This window comes from Anser anser (genome assembly GCF_964211835.1).
Source record: "Anser anser genome assembly, chromosome: 2".
NCBI classification, from domain to species: Eukaryota; Metazoa; Chordata; class Aves; order Anseriformes; family Anatidae; genus Anser; species Anser anser.
The window spans coordinates 158618305-158642332 of NC_139721.1; the positions used below are offsets into that span (position 1 = coordinate 158618305).

A 24028-nucleotide genomic window follows, 5' to 3' on the forward strand; every position below is an offset into this window, starting at 1 on the left:
GAAACTCCAACCACAGATTATTATTTTCTTCCTGTTTAATTTATTTTTAATCTTGGGAAACAGAGTGACAAGGCCCTGTTGAGACCTTGAGGAAACGATGATATAGTGGGTCTGTCCACATTTGTGTTAGGGGTTGTGGGAGTTAACAAACTGCAGGTCTGCTGAAGATACAAATGGGCACTTGCTTCCTGTCTGGGACCAAAAAGCAACTGAAAACAGCAACCAACATTATATAGTTATTTACCTGTGTTAGTATACCTTATTTGAAAATGATTATTGAATGATGGGGCAAAGTACTGTAATCTTAAGTCTTAAAATCCAGAAGAGGTCGGTTCTTCATTATGCACAGTATTGGGACCCTGAGATGTGTCAAATAACAGCTAAACCCAGACAGAAGTCTGACTGTTGCTGGACTGGAAGTGGTGCCTAAAGATCCATCTTTGATGTTCTGCTCCCAGGGGATTTATTAGGTCATGACTTCATGGAAGTGCACAGAGCCAGCTCATAAGGAACTCAGGAATCAGAAACACTGGGGTCTGACTCTCTATGACTTTTGTTCCATATAGTTTGACCGAGCATATCAGGTAGTGCTAACCCACCACTCGATCCTTTCCAGTTTCAAGATGGCTTATTACCTCACAATTAAGATTAATTGAGGTAGAGAATACAGCTTCAGTGGGCTTTCGACAGCTCCCAAACAAAGCTGAGAAGAGTAAGTGTACTCCTGGTATTTGTTAAGCAATGAATATACTGTCGGATATTTATGAGTGTTTTTTACAGTGTCAAAAGCATGTTGGACTGGATAAAATTCTTTGGGGAGACTCTCTGACCAAGATATCACTTGTACTGACTTCACTCATCTGTAGCTGGACGTGCTGACATTTCCCAATTTTGTGCAGTGCTTGTGGAGTCAGCAGAAAAGGAGAAGCTGGTCTGAAAGGGGACATCCCCAGGGCACCATTCTGTGCACTGTACTGCAGTACTGTGCTCCACTACTGTACTAAGTAGTTTGCAGTAGCTGGATTCCTTTAGGGGACTGACTTGGTCTCAGCAAGAACAGAAGAGGGAGCTATTTCCATTTAATATGTTTTCAAAGCAAAACTGGGACATTTCTGCCAGATAACTTGAGCTAAGGCCAGTAAAGCATTTGAATTCATGCTGAGCTCTGAGCTCCTGAAAACTCTCACTGAAATCAGCAGGACTGCCGAAGTTAAGTGGAAGTGACAGAGAGTGGAAGTGAGACTCCAAATAAGCGTCAACTATTACAATGTAAGGACTGGCTCCTGCAAGGCTTTTATCCTTTTGGTGAAATCCTGCAGTGTTTGAGAGCTTTTCAGGATTTGTTCAGAGTGCTTCAGCATTATGAAGCATCAAAAATTACAATCTAAGAACAGATATTTATCTGGATCCTTCCGTTCTCTGTTGATGTTTCCAGATATTAGTGACATAAGTGCTAATCTAACTGTTTAGATGAGTAGCTGAAAATCTGTTTAGGATTAAACCCAGCTAGTTCATTCCCAGGGATCTGAAATTCTGTTTTTGTTTCCCATAGCAAAGTAAAGACCTACAAATCTTATTTTTCCTTCCATTTTGATATACCTCTTCATCTTTTGTTATATGCAAAATGTGCTATTGTTGCACACAGGCTGCAGGCATCCATTGTCTACATATGAGACAAAAACACCACAGCAAAAATGCTGCCATGCTCCAAAAGACAAGCTGAATGTTATTGAATAAATGCTTACAAACTGAGTGGGCAGATATACCTAGCTATAAAAATACCCTGGAGAAATACAGATCCCACAGTATTTTGACTCACACATTTTAATGAAAGAAATGATGGACATAGCATCGTGCTTGTTATTCCATCAACTATCTAATTCTTAGCTACTGCATGAAATGTGGGGTGAGGTGGGCAACTGTGCTGAGAGGCCAGATTTGTGACTCTGTATTTCAGTCTTACAGTATCAACATGAAATTAGCCCTCCGAGTACCATACTTCACGTTTGTCTTAAATAAGATTTGGACGTTCCTTCTTTGTTCTAAGAGATAAAATTTTGCTGTCTTGTCAGTGAGGAGGCACTAAGCACTACCAACATACCTTCCACAGGTATGAAAAAATATAAGAAATCATTTGCTTTCCTTGCTATTGCTGCAACTCCTTGTTTCTTTCAAGAAAAGAAAAAAAAAAAAAAAAGGAAGAAAGTTAGTGAAATCAATTGGGGACTAAAGATGCGGATACAGTCTTCGCTTGTATTTTGAACTGCTACTGCTGAATGCATCTGCTTTCAAATTCAGGTAACTATAATGACCATTTAAAAGGTCAGTGTTTAACTTCAGATATTACCTAATTACTTATAGCTGTGATAAAATACTGACTTCCTAAAGGAAAGTACTTGATACTTTTTCAAATATAGTCTGGATTTAATGTTGATCTCTTTGTGGGAACATTGTTGTTATATAGCAAGTGCACCACACTCCTTTAATTACAGAAAGATAGATGTGAAGAACAATTTGTTCACTTTCATCTTCATTTATCTGCATTGTGCATCACAGTATAATGTCTGAATCCCTCCACATTAAAGGGGGAATAATGACTGCAAATCATTGAAAGCAAAGGGTTTATTTTCTTCCTTGTTTTACAGGAGAACAGAAGCTTTTGTGCAGTTGGGTCAATGATAGTTCTCTGTGACATTACTGGATTCTGTTTCATGTCAGTAGGAGTTATTCCATAAAGACAGTCTGTCTTACTGTTATAATATTTAGCAATACTTAATAATACCTAACAATACTTAATAATATGCTGTACATATTATTAGTTTGCATACCAACTCAGGTGTAAGTGTTGTAAATGCCTTTATTTTAGAATTCCTTATTTTTAATTAACCCAGAAAAGAGCAGTATGTAGGTGGCAGCAAATCTTCATGTGTCCTCACCTATTAACAAACAGCAGCTAATTTAATTTCTCGATTCATCCAGCTTTGTTTATTGTACTGTGTATGTTGTGGTGGTGATGATGGTAACTGTGCTGGTCCCTGGAAGCTGTAGGCACTGGAGGTTATTGTGAGGACAGTATTTCAATATGAGTTTCAAACTTATTTTCCTCAGGAGTCGGATGTCTGACTTTTCATATTCCAAGGCTTTAGCTTTTAATAGCTTAGATATAATGCTTCGGTGGCCACAGTACATTTTTTTCTTTTCTGCCTAAACTACAAAAATACATGAATTAAATAAGGAGAAGTAAAGGTTTGTTTTAATGGAGAAGTGATTAAAAGTGAATCAGAATCAGTTTGTGGTACTCTCCCAAGTGACTTGATCACGCAAGGGTAGACTGAGTTTTCCTCTTATAAACTATTATCATGTGTACAGCACTCCTATTATTTGATAGAAGAACCTTCCATTTTAAGGACATTAAAAATATTTCTCCAGTAACATAGAGACAAATCTATAACCCAATATTTGTATATATACACCAAACTAAATTCTGACATGTATACAGAATTATATCAATGTTTCCTCTATGGCCCTTCTTAACAAATTAAAAATGACATTTTATCTCTGTTCCACTTCAGAGGAGAATTTGAAACCCCATCTATCCTTTCAGATCATTTTGAAGCTGTTTATCCTCATTCTCAAAGCAGTATTTCTTATTGCTGTCCAGGTCATGGAGTACTTGTTCCTCAAAAGTGTTAGTTGTGTGCAAGGCACAACTAAAATTTGGATGACTGGCCTCTTTTTTATTTTTGATTCTGAGGTTTTCATGGGAATAAAAAAATATGTTGGAAAAATACACAACATAGGCAAAAAATCCAAGATTCCATCTAAAAATTCACCATACCTGTAGGTATGTACGATTCTTCAAGTTCCACAGGAATTTGGGACAGATGATGTTGAAGGAACATATTCAGATCAAAGGCAGCAACGTATTAAAGACCTCACCTAGTTTTTTTAACCAGGGCAGAACCTTGAATGGCAGTGAGGAAAGAATCTGCCACCTGTAATGTCTTCTGCTTAATGCTGAATCCCCTAAGGGAAGGAAATATGTACCCTTAAACTGAGTGCACAGAATGAAAAATCAGCGTACGCAGTGGAATGGAAATTGAGATCTTTGGGAAGTGTGAAAAAAGAACAGCTGTTGAATTTGATGCCTGACCTTGGGTTGAAATCACTCTACTGCTTTTATAGAAGGAAAAAAAAAAAAAAAAAAAAAAAAAAGCTTGACGAATAATGAGTTGTTTGGGAAGGTTGAATGGTGTTAGAAGATTTCCCTGTGTTTCACAGCTTGAGCAAACAAAATTGGTTAAAAGAAAGTAAAAGCACTTCACAGCAGTTGAGAAACAATTCTTTTGTCTCAGCTACAGAAGTTCTACTGCTGTTGTTCATGCAGCCTCTGAAGTTGCAGCACTCTCCTAATTTTCTATTCCCCTTAATTCTACAAATGTAAGGCTTGGTGGTGATGTGGGAACCGTCCCACTTAGCTGAACAGTTTCTAAATGAGTAGATCTGAGCTGTCCAGCTGTGTTCTTAATGGATGCTACTGGCAACACCTTATGTTGTTAGATGGGCAGATACTATCTGTAGACCTCAGTTTCAATTCTAGTAGTTAGGAAGAAGAACTGCATATGGAGATGTTTGAACTTGTTGTTGTTATGTATAAAGCAAACCACCCTCCCTTCCACAACACTGAGAAAAATAGCATAGAAACTAGAGTCACAGTAATGAAAGAAGAAAAAAATATTGTAAAACTGGAATCAAAGACCAAGGGGAACAAAATGAATTAGCAATCAGGACCTGAAGTTAAGGATACGTTGTTAATTTCATAGAAACAGAAATGGAATGGCTATCAGAAAGGCAAAAATAAATGACAATATCTTAACGTCAGAACAAAAATTTCCTCCTGCCATTAGCAATCAAAAGTGTATAGCAGTGGATCCCATTGTCCAAAGGGAAAGATCTATAATACACTTTCAGGAGTAAGGAGGATAATTGATTCTCCACTCATCCTTTCATTGTGAACAATCGCCCTACTTATCCGGTTCTTCTAATTACTTCTGCCGTACCCTCCTTTGCCTTGCCATCAGTCTTGGCTACAAACTGAATGTGAACTAGTGGTTTCCTTTCAGAAGTCTGCCAGTGCAGATGGATATTTCAGACGGTAGGGACTGTTTTATGAGAGTGTGGCTTGGCTTCAGATGTCTTTTCCAACCAAAACCTAAGTATCTCTGATGCACTTCATCTCTAGCACCAGGAGAGCAAGTGCCAGTGAGTTCAGAGCCAGAATTTGTCTTCCTGAACTAGTTTCTCAACCAAGTTTGCTTTAGCTGTGCACTCCTTAGTGGTTCCCCAAAAATCGCTCATTATTTGGTAATAAACCTTTTTCTAGCAGTGCTCTGCATTCTAACACAAATAGAGTAGGGTTAGTGAATTGCCATAGATACCAAGTTCTTTAGTGGAACATTACTCATATTTCATAGAGCCTTAGAAATTACAGATGGAAAAGACCTTTTAAGGTCATTTGTTTCTATGGCAGATTATTCATTACTGCATATATATAATTTGATGCAATACTTTTTTCCAGGGCTTTGTCTAGTCCAGTCTTAAATGACTCAAGTAACACCTCTCCCCTGAGAATATATTCCAATGTTTAGTAGCCCTTAATCTTGAGACTTTTTCCCTGCATTTGTTTTTTTCTGTCCTGCTATCCATAGCTGAAGTTGATTTTTTTACTGATCTTTCTGTTCCTTTCTACAGATATTAACCTCTTTTAAAGTACTTCCAAATATTTTTCATGCTCCCTTAGCCATTTTTTTTCCTAAAGCTTGTATCATCTGCTTGTATTTTTATCTTTCCTGCTCTGAAATGTTGCTGTTGTTTTTCTGTTAGGTTTTATTGATTTGTTTTATATTTATTTATTCCATGTACTTAAAGGCTTCTATAACTTTATAGCAGTACTGTGCCTCTCAGCAGGGATAAGAATAGTCACCCTCTGCTCATGACATGATTCTCAGCATTAAAAAAATCCCATTAGCACATTTGTCACTTCAGCGTACCACAAGCATATGCTTACTTACTTAAAGTTTCAAGCTCATTGAATGCAAAATCTCTCCTTTGTATTTTACTATGTTTTTCCTCAAAACGGCCTTATAGCATCGTGAATTCAGTCTAATCTTCTGTGGTAAGGCAATATGTTTTCCTATTTACTTGTAGAAAAGGTACCTCCCTTCTACTCCCTGCATTTCTATGTAGGACTGACAGGAAGGAGTGAATTACTTTACTTTTTCTTTTGAACCACCTGTGGCTTTCTGACTTTCTTTATCCTGAAAAGAGACTGGTACAGGTGAATTCATTGTAGTACAGAACATTCTTATTCAGAGGTGATAATAATCTGTGGCTTATCCCTTTTTTTTTATTCCAGTAAAAAGTCCCTGAAAATTCATTTTTGTGGAGCTAGGAGATATTTCGAGGGAAAAAATAAAATTAAAAAAAAAAATGTCCTTCAAATAATTCCTCTAAGTCCTTTAAGAATACACATAATTTCTTTGTATTCTTTTAGATAAATGAGACTTTAAAAACAATATTTTGTTTTTAAACAAAAGTGGAAGATCAGGTAAGGAAAGATTTAAATAGATTGTGTATCCACAAGTCCATGGAACCTGATGGGATGTATCTGCAAGTGCTGAGGGAGCTGGCTAATGTCAGTGAGACAGCAGCCTGGATCATCACTGAAAGGTTGTGGCAATTGGGAAAGGTTCCTGAAGACTGGAAGAAATACATCGTCACTCCTGTCTGCAAGAAGGGCAAGAAGGAGTGACTGGAGAACAACACGCTGATTGGCTTCATGTTAATCCCTGGGATGGTGACGAAGCCAATCCTCCTGGAAGTCATTTCCAAGAATATTAAAGATAGGAAGGTGACTGGGAAGTCAGCACGGATTTGTGAAGAGGAAATCATGCTTAACCAAGCTGATAGCTTTCTCTGATGGGATGACTAGCTTAGTGGGTGAGGACAGACCAATGGGCGTTGTTAATCTCAACTTTACTAAGGCTTTCAGTGCTGTCTCCTGTAACATCCTTGCAGACAAACTGATGAAGTGTGGGCTAGATATGTGAACACTGAGATGGGCTGAGAAGAGTCAAAACTGCTGATTCAGATGGTTGTGATTAGCAGGATGAAGTCCAGCTGGCAGCCAGTCAGCATACGTGTTCCACAAGCAGTTGATACTGATGTCAATACCGTTCAAGATTCTCATTAATGACCTGGATAATGGGTCCGAATACATCCTCAGCAAGTTTACGGGTGGTACAAATTTGGGAGTGACTGGCAGACTAAAAGGTTATGCTGCCATTCAGAGAGAATTTGATGGTATGGAGAATGTGCTGGCAGGTATCTTATGAGGTTCAATAAAGGCAAATGAAAAACCCTGCATTTATGGAAAAACAACCCAATGCAGCAACACAGGCTGGGGGCTGACCAACTCTGCAGAAAAGGACCCAGGAGTCCTGGTGGGCACCAAATTGACCACAAGCCAGCAATGTGCCTTTGCGGCACAGAAGGCCAGCAGCATCCTCAGTTATCTTTACAAAAACATTGCCATCAGATTGAGGAAGTGATCTTTCCCCGCTGCTCAGTCCTGCTGGGACGCATCTTGGAGTGGTGAGTCCAGTGCTGAGCTACCCAGTACAAGAGAGATGTGGACTTACTGGACTGAGTCCAGCACAGGAGCACAAAGATGGTTTATGGAATGGAGTGTTTGACATATGAGAGGCTGTTCACCCTGGAAAAGGGGAAGCTTACAGAGATCTTACTAATGTAAGAAATGTCTGATGGGGTTTGGGAGGGAGTAAAGATGACAGGGTCAGACTTTTCTCAGTGTTGCCCTGTAACAGGACAGGAGGCAATGTAAACCAATTGAAATATAGGAAATTACTTTTAAACTTAAAGGAAAAAAAATATCCTCTGAGACTGGAAATGCTGGGACAGATTTTCTAGGGAGGTTGTGGTGTCTCCATCCTTGGAGATACTCAGAACATGACTGGAGAGGGCCCTGAGCAAAGTGCACTGGCTGAACGTGCTCTGAGCAGAGGGGTTGGGCTGAGGGAGGTCTAGAGGTCCCCTCCAACTTCAGCTATTCAGTGATTGTGAACTCATGACAGACATAAGAAAGTCAAAGCAGCCCCCTTTTTTTAAATATGGGTTGTCACTAAAACAGGAAAAATACAGTGCTTAATGAACGATAATATATAAATGTAAGATTTCTTAAAGAATACTAATCAACATTCCAATTTTATTGGTATTGTTTAAATTAAATTGAAATTCCAACTCCAAGAAAAAATTAGTTCCAGCAAAGTTATTTACTGTACATTCTTTACCCAACAGTTATGACGGACTCCGGCCTTTCCTACTGGGCATTTTAGTGGAAAAATAGCTTTTCAGGGCATAATCAATATTTTTAAATCTGTTCTGGCTGCCCGGTGGGCTGTAATATTTCACTGCTACTTATAAAATTGGAGTGTCAGATGAGATGGCTTTGTCTAAAATGACATCTGGCATTTTGTTAAGTAATTAAGTTTTGGTCCTGTGAGAGGTTGAGCAGTTCCTGAAGGTACTTCTCACACTGATATGTGATTCTATGACGTGAGGGCTGAATTCAGATCACCGTATTTTAATATACTAGAGACTGTTTTAAATCTGTCAGAAAACACCAACTAATTTCAGTTGGTATTTAGTATATATCGGTGTACTCAGTGACATGCAGTGTGTATGAGCAATGCCTGAAGAATTAATTAAATTTCTCCCACCGAAAGAGGAAATGGATGTACTGAGCAATGGTGGCATTTCTAGGAAATGCGAGTTTAGTCAGACTGCAATGTTTCAGATAAGAAAACAGAAAAAAAAACACAGAGCCGGAGCAGTCTAATAGTAAATTACCTTTGCATATTTCCTTCCATCTTTGTCTGTTTGTGGTCTGTGCGTAGCACCAGGCATTGTCCTTAAGGCACACGAAGAAGCACATGGCATCATCCCAAGCTTTCGTCAATGCTTCGGTGTGGCTTTGTAGACAGGAAGCCCAGTAAGAATAGTGCAGTCGGCACCTTCCCTGAGAGACTAACCACAACCCTGCTTGGAGTGTGCTCAGCTGCCAGCTGGGAATACATCTTTATTTGATTCCTGCAATTAGCAATCAGAAGAATGGCTGTCAAACAAAATGGGGTCGTATTTGGGGACTGTGGATTTAATTAGCCCATGTACAAAGACAGAGAAACAGAGAGAGAGAGAGAAATTGCAGTTGCCAAATCACTCAGCAATGAAAACCTTCAAGTTGCATAACACCTTTTATAACATAATGATTGGACAGGAAAAAAGAGCCTAAAATAAATGTTAGAAACTATTGTGACTCTTGTTTTATGCCAATGGATTTATGGCATCAGAGCCTTCGACATAACATCTGTGTGTGCTGCCATTTGCCCTTTTAGTATTTTTCCAGCACTCCATAGGAAGGAGCACCGTGCAATTACTGGAAATGGCAAATGGCTTCTGTATCATTTTTTTAATTTTATTTTTGGAAAGGACGTAAAACTGGAAGTGTCCAGCCCATTGCCTAAAATGCATTCAGTCATTGAGAATTTGCCTTGTTCATGCGTACATACCAGGACTCTAGATCTTCTCAAATTTAAAGCAAGAACAGTGTACATCCTCTTGTGCTGGCAGAACTTCACACCATTGGAAGCAGCACAAGAAATCACGAGAAATCACCTACCCCTTAAAAACAATCACTTGATTGCAAGTAGCACAAGGAATTTGTTTCCGCCTGTGTGTTATTCTCCCCCAGACTGCTGAAACAGGACATAAAAGCTCTCGCTGCAGTGCATGTTTACCAATAGACTGTTATCTATGTTCATCTTTCTTCACAGCAAAATAAGATATGAGAACTAGCCCGATCTTCAGTGTAAGCTCTTGTCTTCTTCCATTTTAACATTTGACATTAGCTTTCTGGAAGATAATTTATCTTGCTGAAATCTGTTAGGTTGCAGTGTTTTGGACTGTTACAAATCCAAGGTATCTGACAGGAAATGTAAGGCCAGGAACTTTTCACATCCTTAAAAATAAATGCCCTAAAAGTTGAAGGCCAAACCCAGAAGGAGCAGATACTTTATAGGACAAGCAAAATGGGGGGACATATTCACCTTAGCTGAAGTGAATTAATTGAATACTGAAGGCTGGGTACCCATCTCAGTGCTTTACGTAGTGTCTCTTAGCTGTAGTGTCTTGGAAGCGTCTTTATTTATTGGAGTTTTAGCCCTCTTATTTTACTGATATGTGTTCATTTTGAATTGGTGACTGTAATGGTCAGTTCACATGAATGGTATTGTGCTCCTTCAAAATTCAGTGTGGGGGTATCATGCTGAAAAAATCTCTGAGCACAGTATGAATATTTGAGCTACAAGTTTATTATACTAAGTCTGGTTTTGTAGCTGGAGATAAATATTCCTTCATCACCTCTGAGGGAACATTCTGTTGATGTAAGCCTAGCTCATACTGTCTTGTAGCTTGACCCATCATTATCATCTTTTTTTTTTTTTTAATGTACAAACTTTTCCAGCAAAGATGTTTTCTCCTGAATTGTCACTACAGTTAAAAATTCGCCAGCACAAAAGCAGATTCATGTATGAGTTTATTAGAAATGACCCTTTCAATAAGAAGTTTTTTTCATTTACCTTTTTTGCCTCATCTATAAATGAGCCATCTGTTTATGAATTAATGTGCTATTCAAATCAGATGCAGTGCTTAACTAAAAAGGAAGTTTGGACAAATTACATGTAGAAGCTCTGTTACCTTTGTCAACCAGACTTACAAGCATGGCAGAATTTATATTAAATCTTGACAAGGTCTTTTTCCAGAGAAATATGTTGCCTGGTATTGATTATGTTCCTTTCCTTTGCATCTTTACAATTGTTTTTAATAATTCTGTCTTTGTAATTTTGCCCTAAAACAGTGGCAGGCTTCATTGCCTATAATGGCCTTTTTTACCTTTTTGCAAATAGTAACACAGTCTGATTTTTCTCTTATTTATTCTCCAGACCTTACTCACTATACCAAGAATGTCTTGTATGTCTGTGTATGCCCTAACATCGCAAGACCACAGGATTGCATTGCGACTTCTAGGCATCCTCCTGACACTGTAAATTACTGTGCAGAAAACATATATGTCCAGAAGAAAAGCTGTTTTAATCAGGCAGTGAACATAAGGTTTCCCAGCGTAGTAACCTTAAAGCTACTGACGACCAATGTTTATATTTTAAGCCCCTTTGTTTATTTGACCTCTCTGTAGGGTAGTATAAATAGGAAATAGTGGAATGCACATGCATTATTGTGAAAAGAGCTGCTTTCTCTGCATGTTCAGCCATTCTGTGTAAATTCTGTTTTCTGCAATATATGAAGATCAGATAAGAATGTACAAATATTTAGAGAAAGTACTGTATAGTATGTTTATAATGAAACATATTTTCTTCCTGTCCTATTTTTCTGTCATGACAGATGACTTCCCCCTTCCTAAGTATTCTAACTGTATGGCTTTACTTGTACAATAAATTTTCCTGGAACAGTAACCATCTGCTGAAATGGAAATTGCAATAAATGTCCTGACAGTGTTTTGAGAAACCTTAAGGAGGGAACTTGTGAATAACCTCCACCTGCAAAAATACCCCACTTAACCAGAAAACACCCTACATCAATCTTTGATGTCAGCGCTTTCCATGTCAACACAGGAATTTCCTTGTGCCTTGAGAAATCAAAGCACTTTGCATCCAGGGCATGGTTCTTCCAGGAACGGGTGTAGAACCAAAATCTTTTAGACTTTCCAGAAATCAATAATGTTACAAAAAGTGGTGCCAGGTGAGCTATATATGAATTTTGCCATAGTCAACTGTATTTTCATTTATACATCTTTTCAGATGAAAGACTACTCAGAAGTGGTTGGGACCACAATGAATCAAGAATGCTAATTTAATGTAGGGAATGATATATATATGCATAAACATAGGCACATAGGGCCATTTGAAACTCTAAAGTATCCAAGACATCTAATGATGCTAGCAGATGTGATACAGTACTTAGAGGAGGCCCAACTCCTTCTAAAGCATCAGTTGAGGCCAGATGGGATGGTGTACCTAGATTTAAGGACTACAGGTGTCTCTTCCTGTTTTGTTTCAGAAAGAACTCGGATATCAAGGCCATAGGGTACCAGGTGAGGACAATGAGGCCTTTTGTTACTGGCAGCTAAATAGGATTTGTAAATTCATGAGCAGTGTTCCTGGTCACCCTTTTACCATTCATTAGATACATGTACCAACCTGAGGGCTTCCAACCATAACCCCAGGCAGCATTTCACGTTTCTGTCACCTCAGTCAACTCCTCATGCTCAACGTCTGTGCTTCCCACAGCTCTCCTTCCCACAGCTCGCCTTCCCATATCCATGCCAAGTAGCTACTTGATGTGATACCCTCCTCACACCTGGTATTTGTAAGTCAGTCTGAATCCCTTCTGCCAAACCTCTTTCCTCCTACTCCTCCCACACCTCTATTTCAGTGAGAGGAGGCAAGATGGCGTGGGACAAGAAGAATCAGCAAAGAGTGGTGGAACAAGGAGGAGTATTGAAAGCAGAAATTGGAGACAAGGTTGTTGGATAGGAGCAGACAATAGACATCCCATGGGCACCGACTATACCCAAACAAATATGATCCAGATGTAATGCATGACCTAAATGCATTCCAAGTTCCTCTCTCTTGCTCAAGACAAAAGGAAGGTCTTGTGGAAAAAGTGGTAACTGAGACTCAGAAATCACCATTTCCTGATTGTTTTTGTCTGAGACCAGTTGGGTTGATTTTAGCTCAGATTGTGACACTCGAATGTACATAGCCACATGTAGGTATCTGTGTGAAAGTCCAAGTGTCTTAAGTTCCCAGATGTAGGCACCAACATTTAGTTGCCTACAAGGCTTTCTAAGCTCTTGACCTGAGCCCCCTGACTACTGACTAGGTCTCCATCAATTACCATGGGAGCTTTGGCACCCGAGTGTGTAGGCAACTAAATTTAGGGTTCTTAATCCGCAAATTGAATCCCATACCCCTTATAATGCTGTGAAAGTCACTCAGAGCTAAACACCAACTGTCTGATTTAAGTTCCTAACAGGTAAGACATGATGTCTCCTTATTAACTACTTAATGTGACAGAGTTTAATTCTGGAGAAAGATATATGAGTTGCTTTTGGCTCCTTTGAACTGTGGCAGAATAATTATAGCAACACCTAGGCAGGTGATTTGGAAATCATCCTTTCAAATTAATCAACCTAAGTTTTTCCATGTATAAAGTGAGAAATCTATGCTTTATGTCTCACTGTGTGGCTTAGTTCATTGTTGGTGAGGAGCTCAGTATACTAATGGAGGCCATAAAAATGAAAGAGAGGTGAGGGGCAAGTGAATGTAAAGATGCACAGGAGAAGCAACAACAGTAAAAGTTAGATCCTGTCTTTGCATTTGTGATTGCCAGAGCAACTTTTGCACTTCTTTGCAATACACCTGTCCATGTTGGCTAAATTCACATATAAATCCTGGCCTTTCTACATAGCAAAAAGCAGTAAAAAATAAATAAAGTATGAGCAACTTCTCTAATAAGTCATGGACTTCCTTGACGATAATGGAGTTACAGTAGAAATGCTGTTCCTAATATAAAAAGATAATTAACTACACCTTGCTTTCCCTCCTTTTATATTGAAACTCTATAGATACAACTGCACTGCTAAATGAAACAGATCTAGGAACAGTTTTCTTGAATCTTCTCATTGTATCCTGGTTGTGTTCATATTATGCAGCATTTAGCTTTAGATCCCTTCTAGGTCTCCTGTTGTTACTGTAAAATAGAATTTTTTTTTCCTCTTTGTGGTTTGTTGTTGGTTTTATTGTTGTTGAAGAGGGGTTATTCAAGATCTGTAATAATGTCAACTATTTGATGCCTCCTCTGTAAAAGGATGCATCCTTTGGAATGAAAATAAGGGGCATGCTTCCTGTATTGGTGCGTGACCTGGTAGCATGGTGGTATGTTTGAGAACACAGAGCCACCTGGGATGGTTTTGGTGGACCAAAGAGGGAGCCAGACCTGCTGTGTACTGCCTCTTGAAAATGGTAGCATGCTCTTCTGTGGGCTATGTTTAGGCATTGCTTGGAAGAATACTGATTGGTGTGGGTCAGACCTGTGTTAGGAAACGTGGTAATTAAAAACAGTATGGATTAGTACAGGTCAGTGCTAAATCCTGTGCCCTCTGGACCTGGTTAGGCAGGTAAATAGTAAATAGTAATACTGTAAATAGTAGTGTTGTAAATAGTAGTGCTGCATTCTTGAGTGCTAAGAGATCTGTTTTTGCAAAACTAGACCCAAATGAGTTGACCTAAGAGGAAACACGTTATTCTCTGGGAAGCATGAGATAATAGTTTGCAATCTCAGACAAAACAAAAATTTAAATTCTGCTTGTGTCTAAGTGCAGTTCAGTGACATTGGTACTTGGCTGAAAGCATTTTATTTGCAAATTCAGTGCCATTGAGACCCCTCTCCTGACCAGGAGAGATGAAAATAATAGTGAGTAACTAGCAGAAAGAAATCTGAGCAGAAATCCAGCATTAGGAAAAAAAAAAAAAAAGGGCACAAAAAAAAAAAAAAAACCACAAGGGAAGTTCTGTTTGTATTTTAAGATATATCAGAGACAACTATATTAAACTCTATAACATAACAAAAGTGCTGTTTTGTTCAGTAGGATTTCAGTATTACTTATAGCACTGTACAAATTTTCTCTCAATGCTCATATTTATGCTAACCTTTTGGGCATCTGATTTCTTATTACCTTGAATCCCCAGTAATCTGGTGATTCATTTCTATTCACTTTTGTTAATCATGTCCATGCAAATTTCATTGTATAAATCCTTTAACTTGTTTATAGAGAAAAAGATTTTTATTTTTTTTTAATATAGCATCAAAGACTGTGAGAATGGCACCAAAGTGGTTTTAAACTAGAAAAGTCATGACTGTGATATGTGTATGTTCTGTTTTCATTCATCTTTCACACACTGAAAAAGGAAATTAATTAATGGAAAGTATGTGATATGACAGCAGTTGTTGCTATAATAATATCATGCATACAAAGAATGTAGCTGAGGAAATTATTCCATACTATTTTTGAAAGGACTGTCATTGCAATACCTCTTTTTCCAAAGCAAAGACCAATGATACAGTATTGCTCTTTTGAAAAAAATGACCATTTTTTTACAGCCATTTGAAACTCTTTCTCAGTTCTGAATTCATTTTGGTTTGAATTCCACAGGAAGAGGAAATTCATCCTACCTCTGAAAATCTAACTTTCTATTTAAGTTCTGGCTTCACAGCCAAGTTTAAGTGCTTAGTTCTTTTAGTAGTTGTTTATATGATTTTTTAATTTGTCATTTATGTAACAGACAAACCACAAGGGCAGTTGAACAACTGTTGCCTATCAGTGGATCAAAAATTACCCTGGTAAAGGAAGATGATCTAACACTGATTCCCACTTACATTATTTGGATATTTAAAGTAGTTTAATAACTAGCTTGAACCTCATTCTGGTTCTCATCAAAGATGCAAATTTTATTTATGCCCAGACCTTTTGAACTCAGAGGCAGTCTCACGTACGTGAATATCCTCATGGAATTCAGGGCATTATACAATCTGCCCATTTATGAGCTGGCAGGACCTGACCAATACCGAAATCACACAAATGAAATTAAATCACTGTTGAAATAGGACTGAAGTCCTTAATCAATTGCATTGTGTTGTGCTGTGCTGGCTGCCTTTCTATATGAACTCCTGAATTTCTTCAGCTTTCTTCCATTGAAAATGTCTTTGCTCTAACACCATTTATTTATACACAAATGTTCTTCTTATTTATCCAAAAAAAAAAAAAAACAACTTTTCTTACTAAAGGAAACATTTGCTTATTTATATTTTGTTAATTTTAATGTAGGAAGTCTCCAACACCTACTTGGAATAAAGAAGACCAGATGAAAGATGTCCTAGAATTAGGTAAGGTACATCAAGCTTCAGTTTGACTTTCACCCTCATATTCTTTAGAGCAGCTGTAACCAAATATATATGAATTGCTTCTTTTGTAACTCTTAGTTGATTCAGAGTAATTGCGTTTGCTATTAACTTATTGGATTAATTAACTTCTTCTTAAGATTGTCTAAAGAAGTCATTAAGAATTGGTCAAACAAAATGTGGCTTATGTATTTTTATGTGTCTTTTCTGTCTAAATCTATACTTTCTCTTTTCTAAAAATGGATGTCAGGAAATTTTAATTGTCATTTTGATAACCCCCTGACACAGAGCCTGCTTGGGGAAACAGACATGAAATTTTTCATCCAACATCCAACATATTACATGTTTTTTTTTATTATTATTATTTGTTTGCTTGTTTGTTTGTTTGTTTTTTACTTTCAGTTGATGTTGAGGATGAAGCAACAACTGGAGAAGTCAGTAAGAACCTGAATCTTTCAACACTGCATATGCTTCAAGAAGTATCAGTATCAAAGCCAATTGATATCTCTCTTGCAAAAGTAAGACTAACTGATGGTATATACAAATAGATGTGTGAAAACATTAGTTCTGCTAAGTTAGTGAAAGCTGCAATGGATTAATCTGTGTTATGTGCTTGTGTGTGATTTAATATGTGCTATATTCATTCCCGAGTATAGCCCCTATGTGGTATTCAGATAAAAAAGTAATGTAGGGATGCCTGACCAAAATTCAGAAAAATACTAGAAGAGCATGTGAGAATGTATCAGCCACTTGAACCGTGGATAACAGCTTTCATTACAGAAGTGTGTATTATTGTATTAACACTGCTAGTCACCTAGTCAATTTTACATGTGCTTGTTTACCTGCCTTTTATATTGACAGTACTTCATCACTGTTTCTCCCCAGCTTATCTAGCTTATCTTCCTTGTTTTGAGCAGAGATGGAACCATTAAGTACTTTTAATTTTTTCTTTCCCTTTTCAGACAAAAAAAAAAAAAAAAAGATAATGAGGATTTCTTCCAACTCCATTTCTATATCAAAGACATGAGTAACTATGCAAACACCAAGCAGCGAGTTCTTATTTACTCAGACTTACTTTAGAACGAATACAATTTCTTCAGTTTAGCTGTTCCTGAATAGCAGTGGTCTGAAGCTGTTCAAGGCCAAGATCTGAATTTGGCATAGGCTGATAAGCTAACAGACATAGAGCAATCAAACCTTTGAATAACATTTGTTTCATACCAACAACTTTGACAAGCCAGATAGTCCGCCTCTCCTCCATACAGTGCCCAGCAGGGTCCTTTTCTCCCTAATATAAACCGTTAGTAACCCTTGCTTTTCCAGCTATTTACTTTAAGACATTATTCTGTAATGCTTTCATGGGAAGCTGCCCAGACAATCTGCATAAACAGTTTCCTAATGCTGAGCAACACATAGCATTATGAGTTGAAGTAATATTGCAGGAAAAGGAAAAAATTACTCTGTTTCATATGAGTGTTGCTATTTACAGTTAAGTATAAAACAGAAAAGGGTGGCTATAGTGAGTTAGTCATTACCCTGCCACACTCCTCCTTTCTTTTCTACAAATTACTGAAGGAAAGCATAAGTGTGTTTCAGATTTATTTTTAAAATGAAACTTTTTCTTTCTTTTCTTTTTTTAATAGGAATTAAAAAATCTTTTGTTTGGCTCCAGTCTTTGTTGCTTCAGTGAAGAATGGAAAATACAGAGTTTTACATTTAACAACATACCTCAGTTAAAGTATGGCATTGTGCAAAAAAAGGTAATGTAAATGGCTTCCTTAAAAAAAAAAAAAAGTTATATTTGCTTTTTACACCAAGTTTACAGAGGCTGTGTGTTTCAGCAGTGAAAAAATAAGTCTTTTGGAGTCTTCTCTTTCTTTACTATTGCTGCTTACCACAGGATGATGTCACCTTGTCAGGTCGTGTTAGGAGACTTGAGAAGGACGGAATATTTCTGAGGGAAATGTAAAGTAGCTACTGAAAGTGGAGCTAAGGGGCTCCACTTTGTGTGAGTGTGTGAGGGGTTTATTTGTACAGAGGAAGACAAGCCACTTCAACTGAAAGCTAGTGAAGGTACAAGAATAAAAGGGAATAAATCAAGATAAAAAAAGGGTGGAGTTTAAGGGAAAAAGTAATTGTGGGGAGAAAGTTTAACACGTTTTAAGAGGGATTTTACCCTGTGGAGGCAGCTGATCAGCCTCGTTTCTCATCTGACTGATGCATAGTGTCTGACCAGAGCCATCAAGCAGGGAATGTGATGCGTAGCTGCCTTCACGTTCAGGTCCCATAGAAAAATGCATCCTCCTGAGTTACAGCTTAATGGTTATGCCTCTCCCTGCCCCGTGACTATTCACGTGCTCCTGTGATACCCATGCACAGGTTCTCTTAAGAGCAAGGATCTGAGACCTTCAGTAAAGAGGAGAAATTGGAAGGAGTAGTCTCCACACTACAAAACATTCATCAGGCTTCTGATGCAGAAAATCTTTATATGGCCTGAGAGGAACATACCATGATGTACTACTCCTATACAGAATTGAGAGGAAGAGAGGATTTAGGGCAAGGACAAGAGCTAATAAACATAATTTAGATGTTTAATGAACTTACCTTGTCTAGTTAAGCATTTCATTAGGCTGATGATCTTGGAAGATAGCTGTTTATGGTTAAATAAAACCTAGAGGGAAAAAAAAAAGATATTAAATGTTAATTTAAACTCCAAAAGGAACCATAACAGTAATACTGCTATGGTAAACAGTAAATGGTAAAAAAAGAGTGTTCTGCATAAATGTTTTTATTTCAGATAATGAATATATTTCTTCTCACTTCCAAAATTCATATCAGCTGAAAGATTTTTTTATTCTATCCTTACGTTAAGCGTTAAGTTTTTGTGGTTCTGTAAGAACATACATAGAATGCTTCCTGTAACTTTTTTTTTTTTTTTGACTGGGAGGCTTTTTGGTGGGCTGAAGTAAACCTTGCTTTTTCCTTAATATATTTCAAAAAATTCACTCGTTAGATATGTAGATAACTATTGAGAAATAGTATGTGTATAATATAAATGAGAAAATAGAAGGTATCAATATCTAAGCTATTTTTGGATTATAGGACCTTTATTTTCTGGGTTGTGTGATGTGCTTACTGCACCTGTAGGGTTAAAAGCTGTACTCAGCTGTACCTGAGAATTAAACTGTTCACTTGATGAAGATATGAATTCTGGCTGAGCTTTTCGTTCTCCAGTGTTTTGAGAGGAGTTTGAAGGATGCTAAACTTCACAGCCTGGTTGTGATTGTGTCATAGCAATCTGCTCTAGGTAGCCCTTATTGAGTGGGGGACTTGAACCGTCTGACTTCTCAAGGTCCCTTCCAAGCTCAACCAGCGTGTGATTCTGTGGTCTACACAGGACATCATGGGTACAACTGTTGCATATGACTCCAGTGTGATCCTAGATCGTGTTATGGACAGTAACAGCAGCATAGATTTGACACAGGTTAAAATCAGAGCACACACTTTCCAGAGAACCTGCTGGGTGTTCTGTGCTTTCTTATCCTCATTGTTTATTTTACTTCACCTTGGAAGAAAAAGCTAGCTTTAGTATGTCAGCTTCTATGTGATGTCATTTTAGGGTGGCCCTGAGTTTTAACTCAGGCTTTAAAGTAACAGGCTTTAATGTCAAGAAAGAGCCCATTAGTGAGAATGGTGGCATGTGCTGACAGACACATGGGAGAGCTTCTGTAGGATTTAACATGCTGACTCCTCTGTTAAGTTGCAGTGACTGACAGCACTACCAATGTGGTAAATGTGGTGTTGTGGTGTCCATGATGTTAGTCTTATGACCTGCAGAGCCTGCTCCATCTGCACATAGGTGTTCCAGACAAATCATGGCTTTTCTGTGTCTCCTCGACAAACTACTGGGACAAATAATAGAATACAGGGTGGCTGGGAGACAACTGAGTGACAAGGGAAGGAGAGTTGTGTTGGATGATGTACTCTAGACAAGAAGAGGACATACCATTTCCTTCTCAGGTCAACTTGTGCCGCTGCCCTTGCCATATAACACATAGGAACAGGTCTCACTCATTCAATGGAGTAAGATGGGCTGGGTGGCAGGGAATAAAAAAGGAGAAGGAAATATGTTGCTACACCATTCCACAGTCTGTCACAATGGCCATTAATCTATTTTCCATAACGTTTCATGTTAAAATGGTATGTCTTGGTATTGTGGTTTTTCCAACATTAATTATTTGAAGGTACAAATTCTTTCATTTTCTTCCTCTTCCGCAGTGACACAGCTCCCCAGTGCAAAGGACTATACATAAAACTGAAATCTTTGTTTAGTGATGGAAGTGGGAATTGAGTTTAAAGGACAAGGTTTAATTTCACCCTTTGGAAAACAGTCAGATTGTTTTTTTTGTTGTTGTTGTTGTTTTTGTTTTTTTAATCCAAAAGTGAAGGTAGTTTTTTGGCTCCATAGGAATCAGGAGATCTTTTGTCTGCTTGCATGATCACAGAACAGACTTAAAAACACAACACTTTCCTTTGATATTATAGATTTCAGTGTGGCATGTTCTAGTTAGGAAAGCTAGATGAGAAACATAATACCAGTTACTAATACTGATTTTCAGTGGCTTGCAAAAAAACAGAGCAACAGAGAGCATTGGAAAGTCATGGATAGGAAGAGGGATGAAAGGATGGATTAAGCCTGAATGGAAACACATGGCTTGCAAAATAGTTTTCTCTAGCATCAAACAGTGCAAAGTGTTTTGTTCATGAAGTGTCCTACTGTTCCCCTCAGGGTGGCCCATGTGGAGTACTGGCAGCAGTTCAAGCGTGTGTCCTACAGCAGCTTATCTTTGGAGACAGTAACAGGAATAAAGATGCTCGGTAAGTCAGCAATTGACAACAGAATGATTTTTTGTTCAGAATAGGTTTTTCTGTGATGCAACCACCCAGGAACCTTTTTTTAATTTGAACTTATTGAGATTCTCTTTGTCTCTGAGAGAGAATGAAAGTAGCATGTGAATTTTGCATTTACTTCTCTTTTAACTGTAGAAATTTAAAGGTTTGTGTTTTATTTTTGAAATTACCAACAGCTTGAATTGTGGACAATTAAAATTATTTAACTTTGAGATTCCATAGAGATGTGATTTCGATGAAAATGTAATCAAGGTTTGAAAGACCGTGAAATTCATGTAATTTCTGACACTGAGAATCTCAATGAGGTTGAAATTTAAAAGTTAGATTTTTCTGTTGTTGTTGTTCCTTACTGCTGTGTTTCATCTTTCACAGTAAAACACTTAACAGAATTTAAATTCTGTATGAGTTTTCTATTTACTCTGTAGAAATAATTTTAAGTAATGTTAGCATCAAGGAAAATTGCTTGTACTGCTATTCTGACAATATTCCTACATTTGTCACTTTGCTACAGAAACAGAACTTATTCAATGGAAAGTTGGAGAAGAGTAAAAAATTACTTTATGAACAGACCTGCTGTGTTTGCCTTTTTTTTTGTGTGTGTGTGTGTGTTTTCCCAGTAAGAAATTAAGTCCATTAAGAAACAGAAAAAAAAAATCACAAACTTTTCCTGTTTGTGCCTTATGAATAACAGTATTTTACTAGTTTACACTGCCACTGGCTCCTGTTCTGTGTGGGTGACACAGTGACCCTGATTTAGTCAGAAGAAAAGCTTTTGTGATGAGACTTCACTTGGACTTCATAAAGCAACCTTGGAATGTAAAATGATCTTCATATGTAAAATTTTGGCCTTAAATGTCCACTTTTTCTGCTTGGAACTATTTTGGAAAGTGATAGGGTCTCTGTTGACTTTTCTTTACTTTTAGGTGGCTGACACTTGATGTAAATTAATTGCTTGGGCTGTTTTTATCAAAAATGTAAATCACTATCTGAATCATTATCTGTTTTAGCACTAAGGATGGGAGGTGACAATTAATCAAAAGATTACCAGGGCCTAAGAGGCCTGCACAGGTGCACAAGTCCAGAAGTAGTAGTTGGTAAGCAGTCCTGAAATGAGATGCCTCAATGTAAGGCATTAGAAACACTGAAAATCAGGCTCACAATCTAAATAAAACATTGAAAATTTTACAATGACTGCTACTATTGTTTTTGATAGGTATTAGCAACACTGATTACTTGTGCACCTCGAGACAAGGGTCCAAGTGAATGAGATGCTATGAATTCATCACTTGAAAATTAGTTGTTCTTTAAAGTCACTTAAAGATAACTAGAATAGACTGGTAAAGAGATGGGTTCAGTGGAATAATACATATGCAGAGTGTAATAACATGTTAATTCTATAATATTATGTAGTTTAGTTCTTCCTTCTTCTATTCAGTACTTTCAGAACATCACATCTGTCTGTAATTCATCTACATAGCCTACAGTTCAGAGCAGACTTTTTAAATTAAATAACAATGCTTACAAAATGTCTTAAAAAGTCATGCCAATAGTTTGAGAATTTTCTCAAGAATTTAGTCAATGAGTCTCTGCACATTTTTTTATTTTTTCAGGGAATACAGAGATCATTCATGTGAGATATGGAGGAATAAAGTTACTAACAGTGCAGGGAGAAACTATTCAAACTTTGCAAATATATTCCAACTGGTAATATAGTAACTCAGAAAGCACCTGCTGGTTGGTGCAAAAATTATCTAGCAGAACAACAATTATTATTCTAATTCAGATTATAATGACAATAGATTTTTCAAGGCAGAAAATCAATACACATTTAGATTTTATGACCAAGAATCTCCACAGAAGTAGACAGCCTTTGATCATCTGCTCTTTGGGCCCCTTGAGTCTCAGGTCACTCTTTAGTAACACCCTTAAAGCTGTTAACTTTTTACTCTTTCATCATGATGAAGTAATGGTAAATGTCACGGAAACATGTAGCACCCAAATAAGTGGGTTGAGGCTAGATTGCTTAACGTGTAAGTGTCCCAGCTCAGGCCAGCTACAGCCTATCCTGTGTACTTGGCAGTATTTGCCTCTCCTTTTTCTCTCCTCCAATTATGCACATGGTTTTAAAGTATTTTGTTTTTACATATTTTGTATATAAAAAATGCTGCTGAAGTATGCCAAAAGTCTCCAAGGAATTTCAGGTGAGCAGCTGAGCTCTTTGTCTTTATGCACAGAAATGCTAAAAGGCTTCAGGCTCCTAAAAATGAATAGCAAAGATGGACTGTTTTATTCACAAGATAAGCATATTTTTCTTATGATGTGTTTGCTATGGGCAGAAACTCTTAGTCAGGCAGAAGGAAAGGGGAGTCCCAGAGCTTGTAATTAGAGGATTAATATTCCTATCTAATTCTAACCTAAATTTTCAAAGTATTAGCCACGTCACAATAAGTGTTTGACTTCAGACTTCTTCACAGTTCAAGAAATAATTATCATGTATCCTTCTTATTCTGCTACCTCTTCAGACAAATAAATTAATTGCTATGCATCCCATAAGTTTCAGTGTCTGTGTTAGAACACAGGCAGAGATAAGTAAAAGCTGTGATTTTTTATTTTTTTAATTTTTTTTAACTTGAAAACTGTTACCTATTATTTCTCATATCTCACATCCTTCAGAAAGGAAACATTTTCTAAATGAATATTATATTCAAGGCAGACATTGAACTTGAAAGGGGGTTTAATTTTTTTGATGTTTGGTGTTTCTTGTTTGGTCTTTTAGTTATTAGATCTTTTACTCAAATGCTGGGAACAGGTTTTGACATCATCTCCCATGACTGATAATATCTGAATTTCAAAGACTGCCATTCTTGAAACCAGTAGAGAAAAATCCAAATCTGCATTTTACAGCGAGATGAAACTGTTGTCTACTTCTTCATGCAATATATAAAGGCTCATATACGCTGGGTTTTATTCTCCAATGTGCTACTTCTCTGCTAGTTTTCTGAGT

General features: G+C 37.5%; 1 protein-coding gene across 4 annotated transcripts in view; it reads left to right on the plus strand.

Annotated features, from left to right (window-relative positions):
• The window catches only part of MINDY4 (MINDY lysine 48 deubiquitinase 4), an 84913-nt gene that overhangs the window by 12361 nt on the left and 48524 nt on the right, over positions 1–24028 (plus strand). For all 4 annotated transcript variants that reach the window (XR_014581014.1, XM_083827622.1, XM_083827621.1 and 1 more), the window contains exons 6-9: positions 16040–16098; positions 16516–16631; positions 17757–17873; positions 20903–20991. Coding sequence is in view for 3 of the 4 variants with exons in the window: in XM_083827622.1 (XP_083683748.1) it covers positions 16040–16098; positions 16516–16631; positions 17757–17873; positions 20903–20991 (381 nt within the window). In the remaining variant the exon portion in view is untranslated. The remainder of the gene's footprint in view (positions 1–16039; positions 16099–16515; positions 16632–17756; positions 17874–20902; positions 20992–24028) is intronic.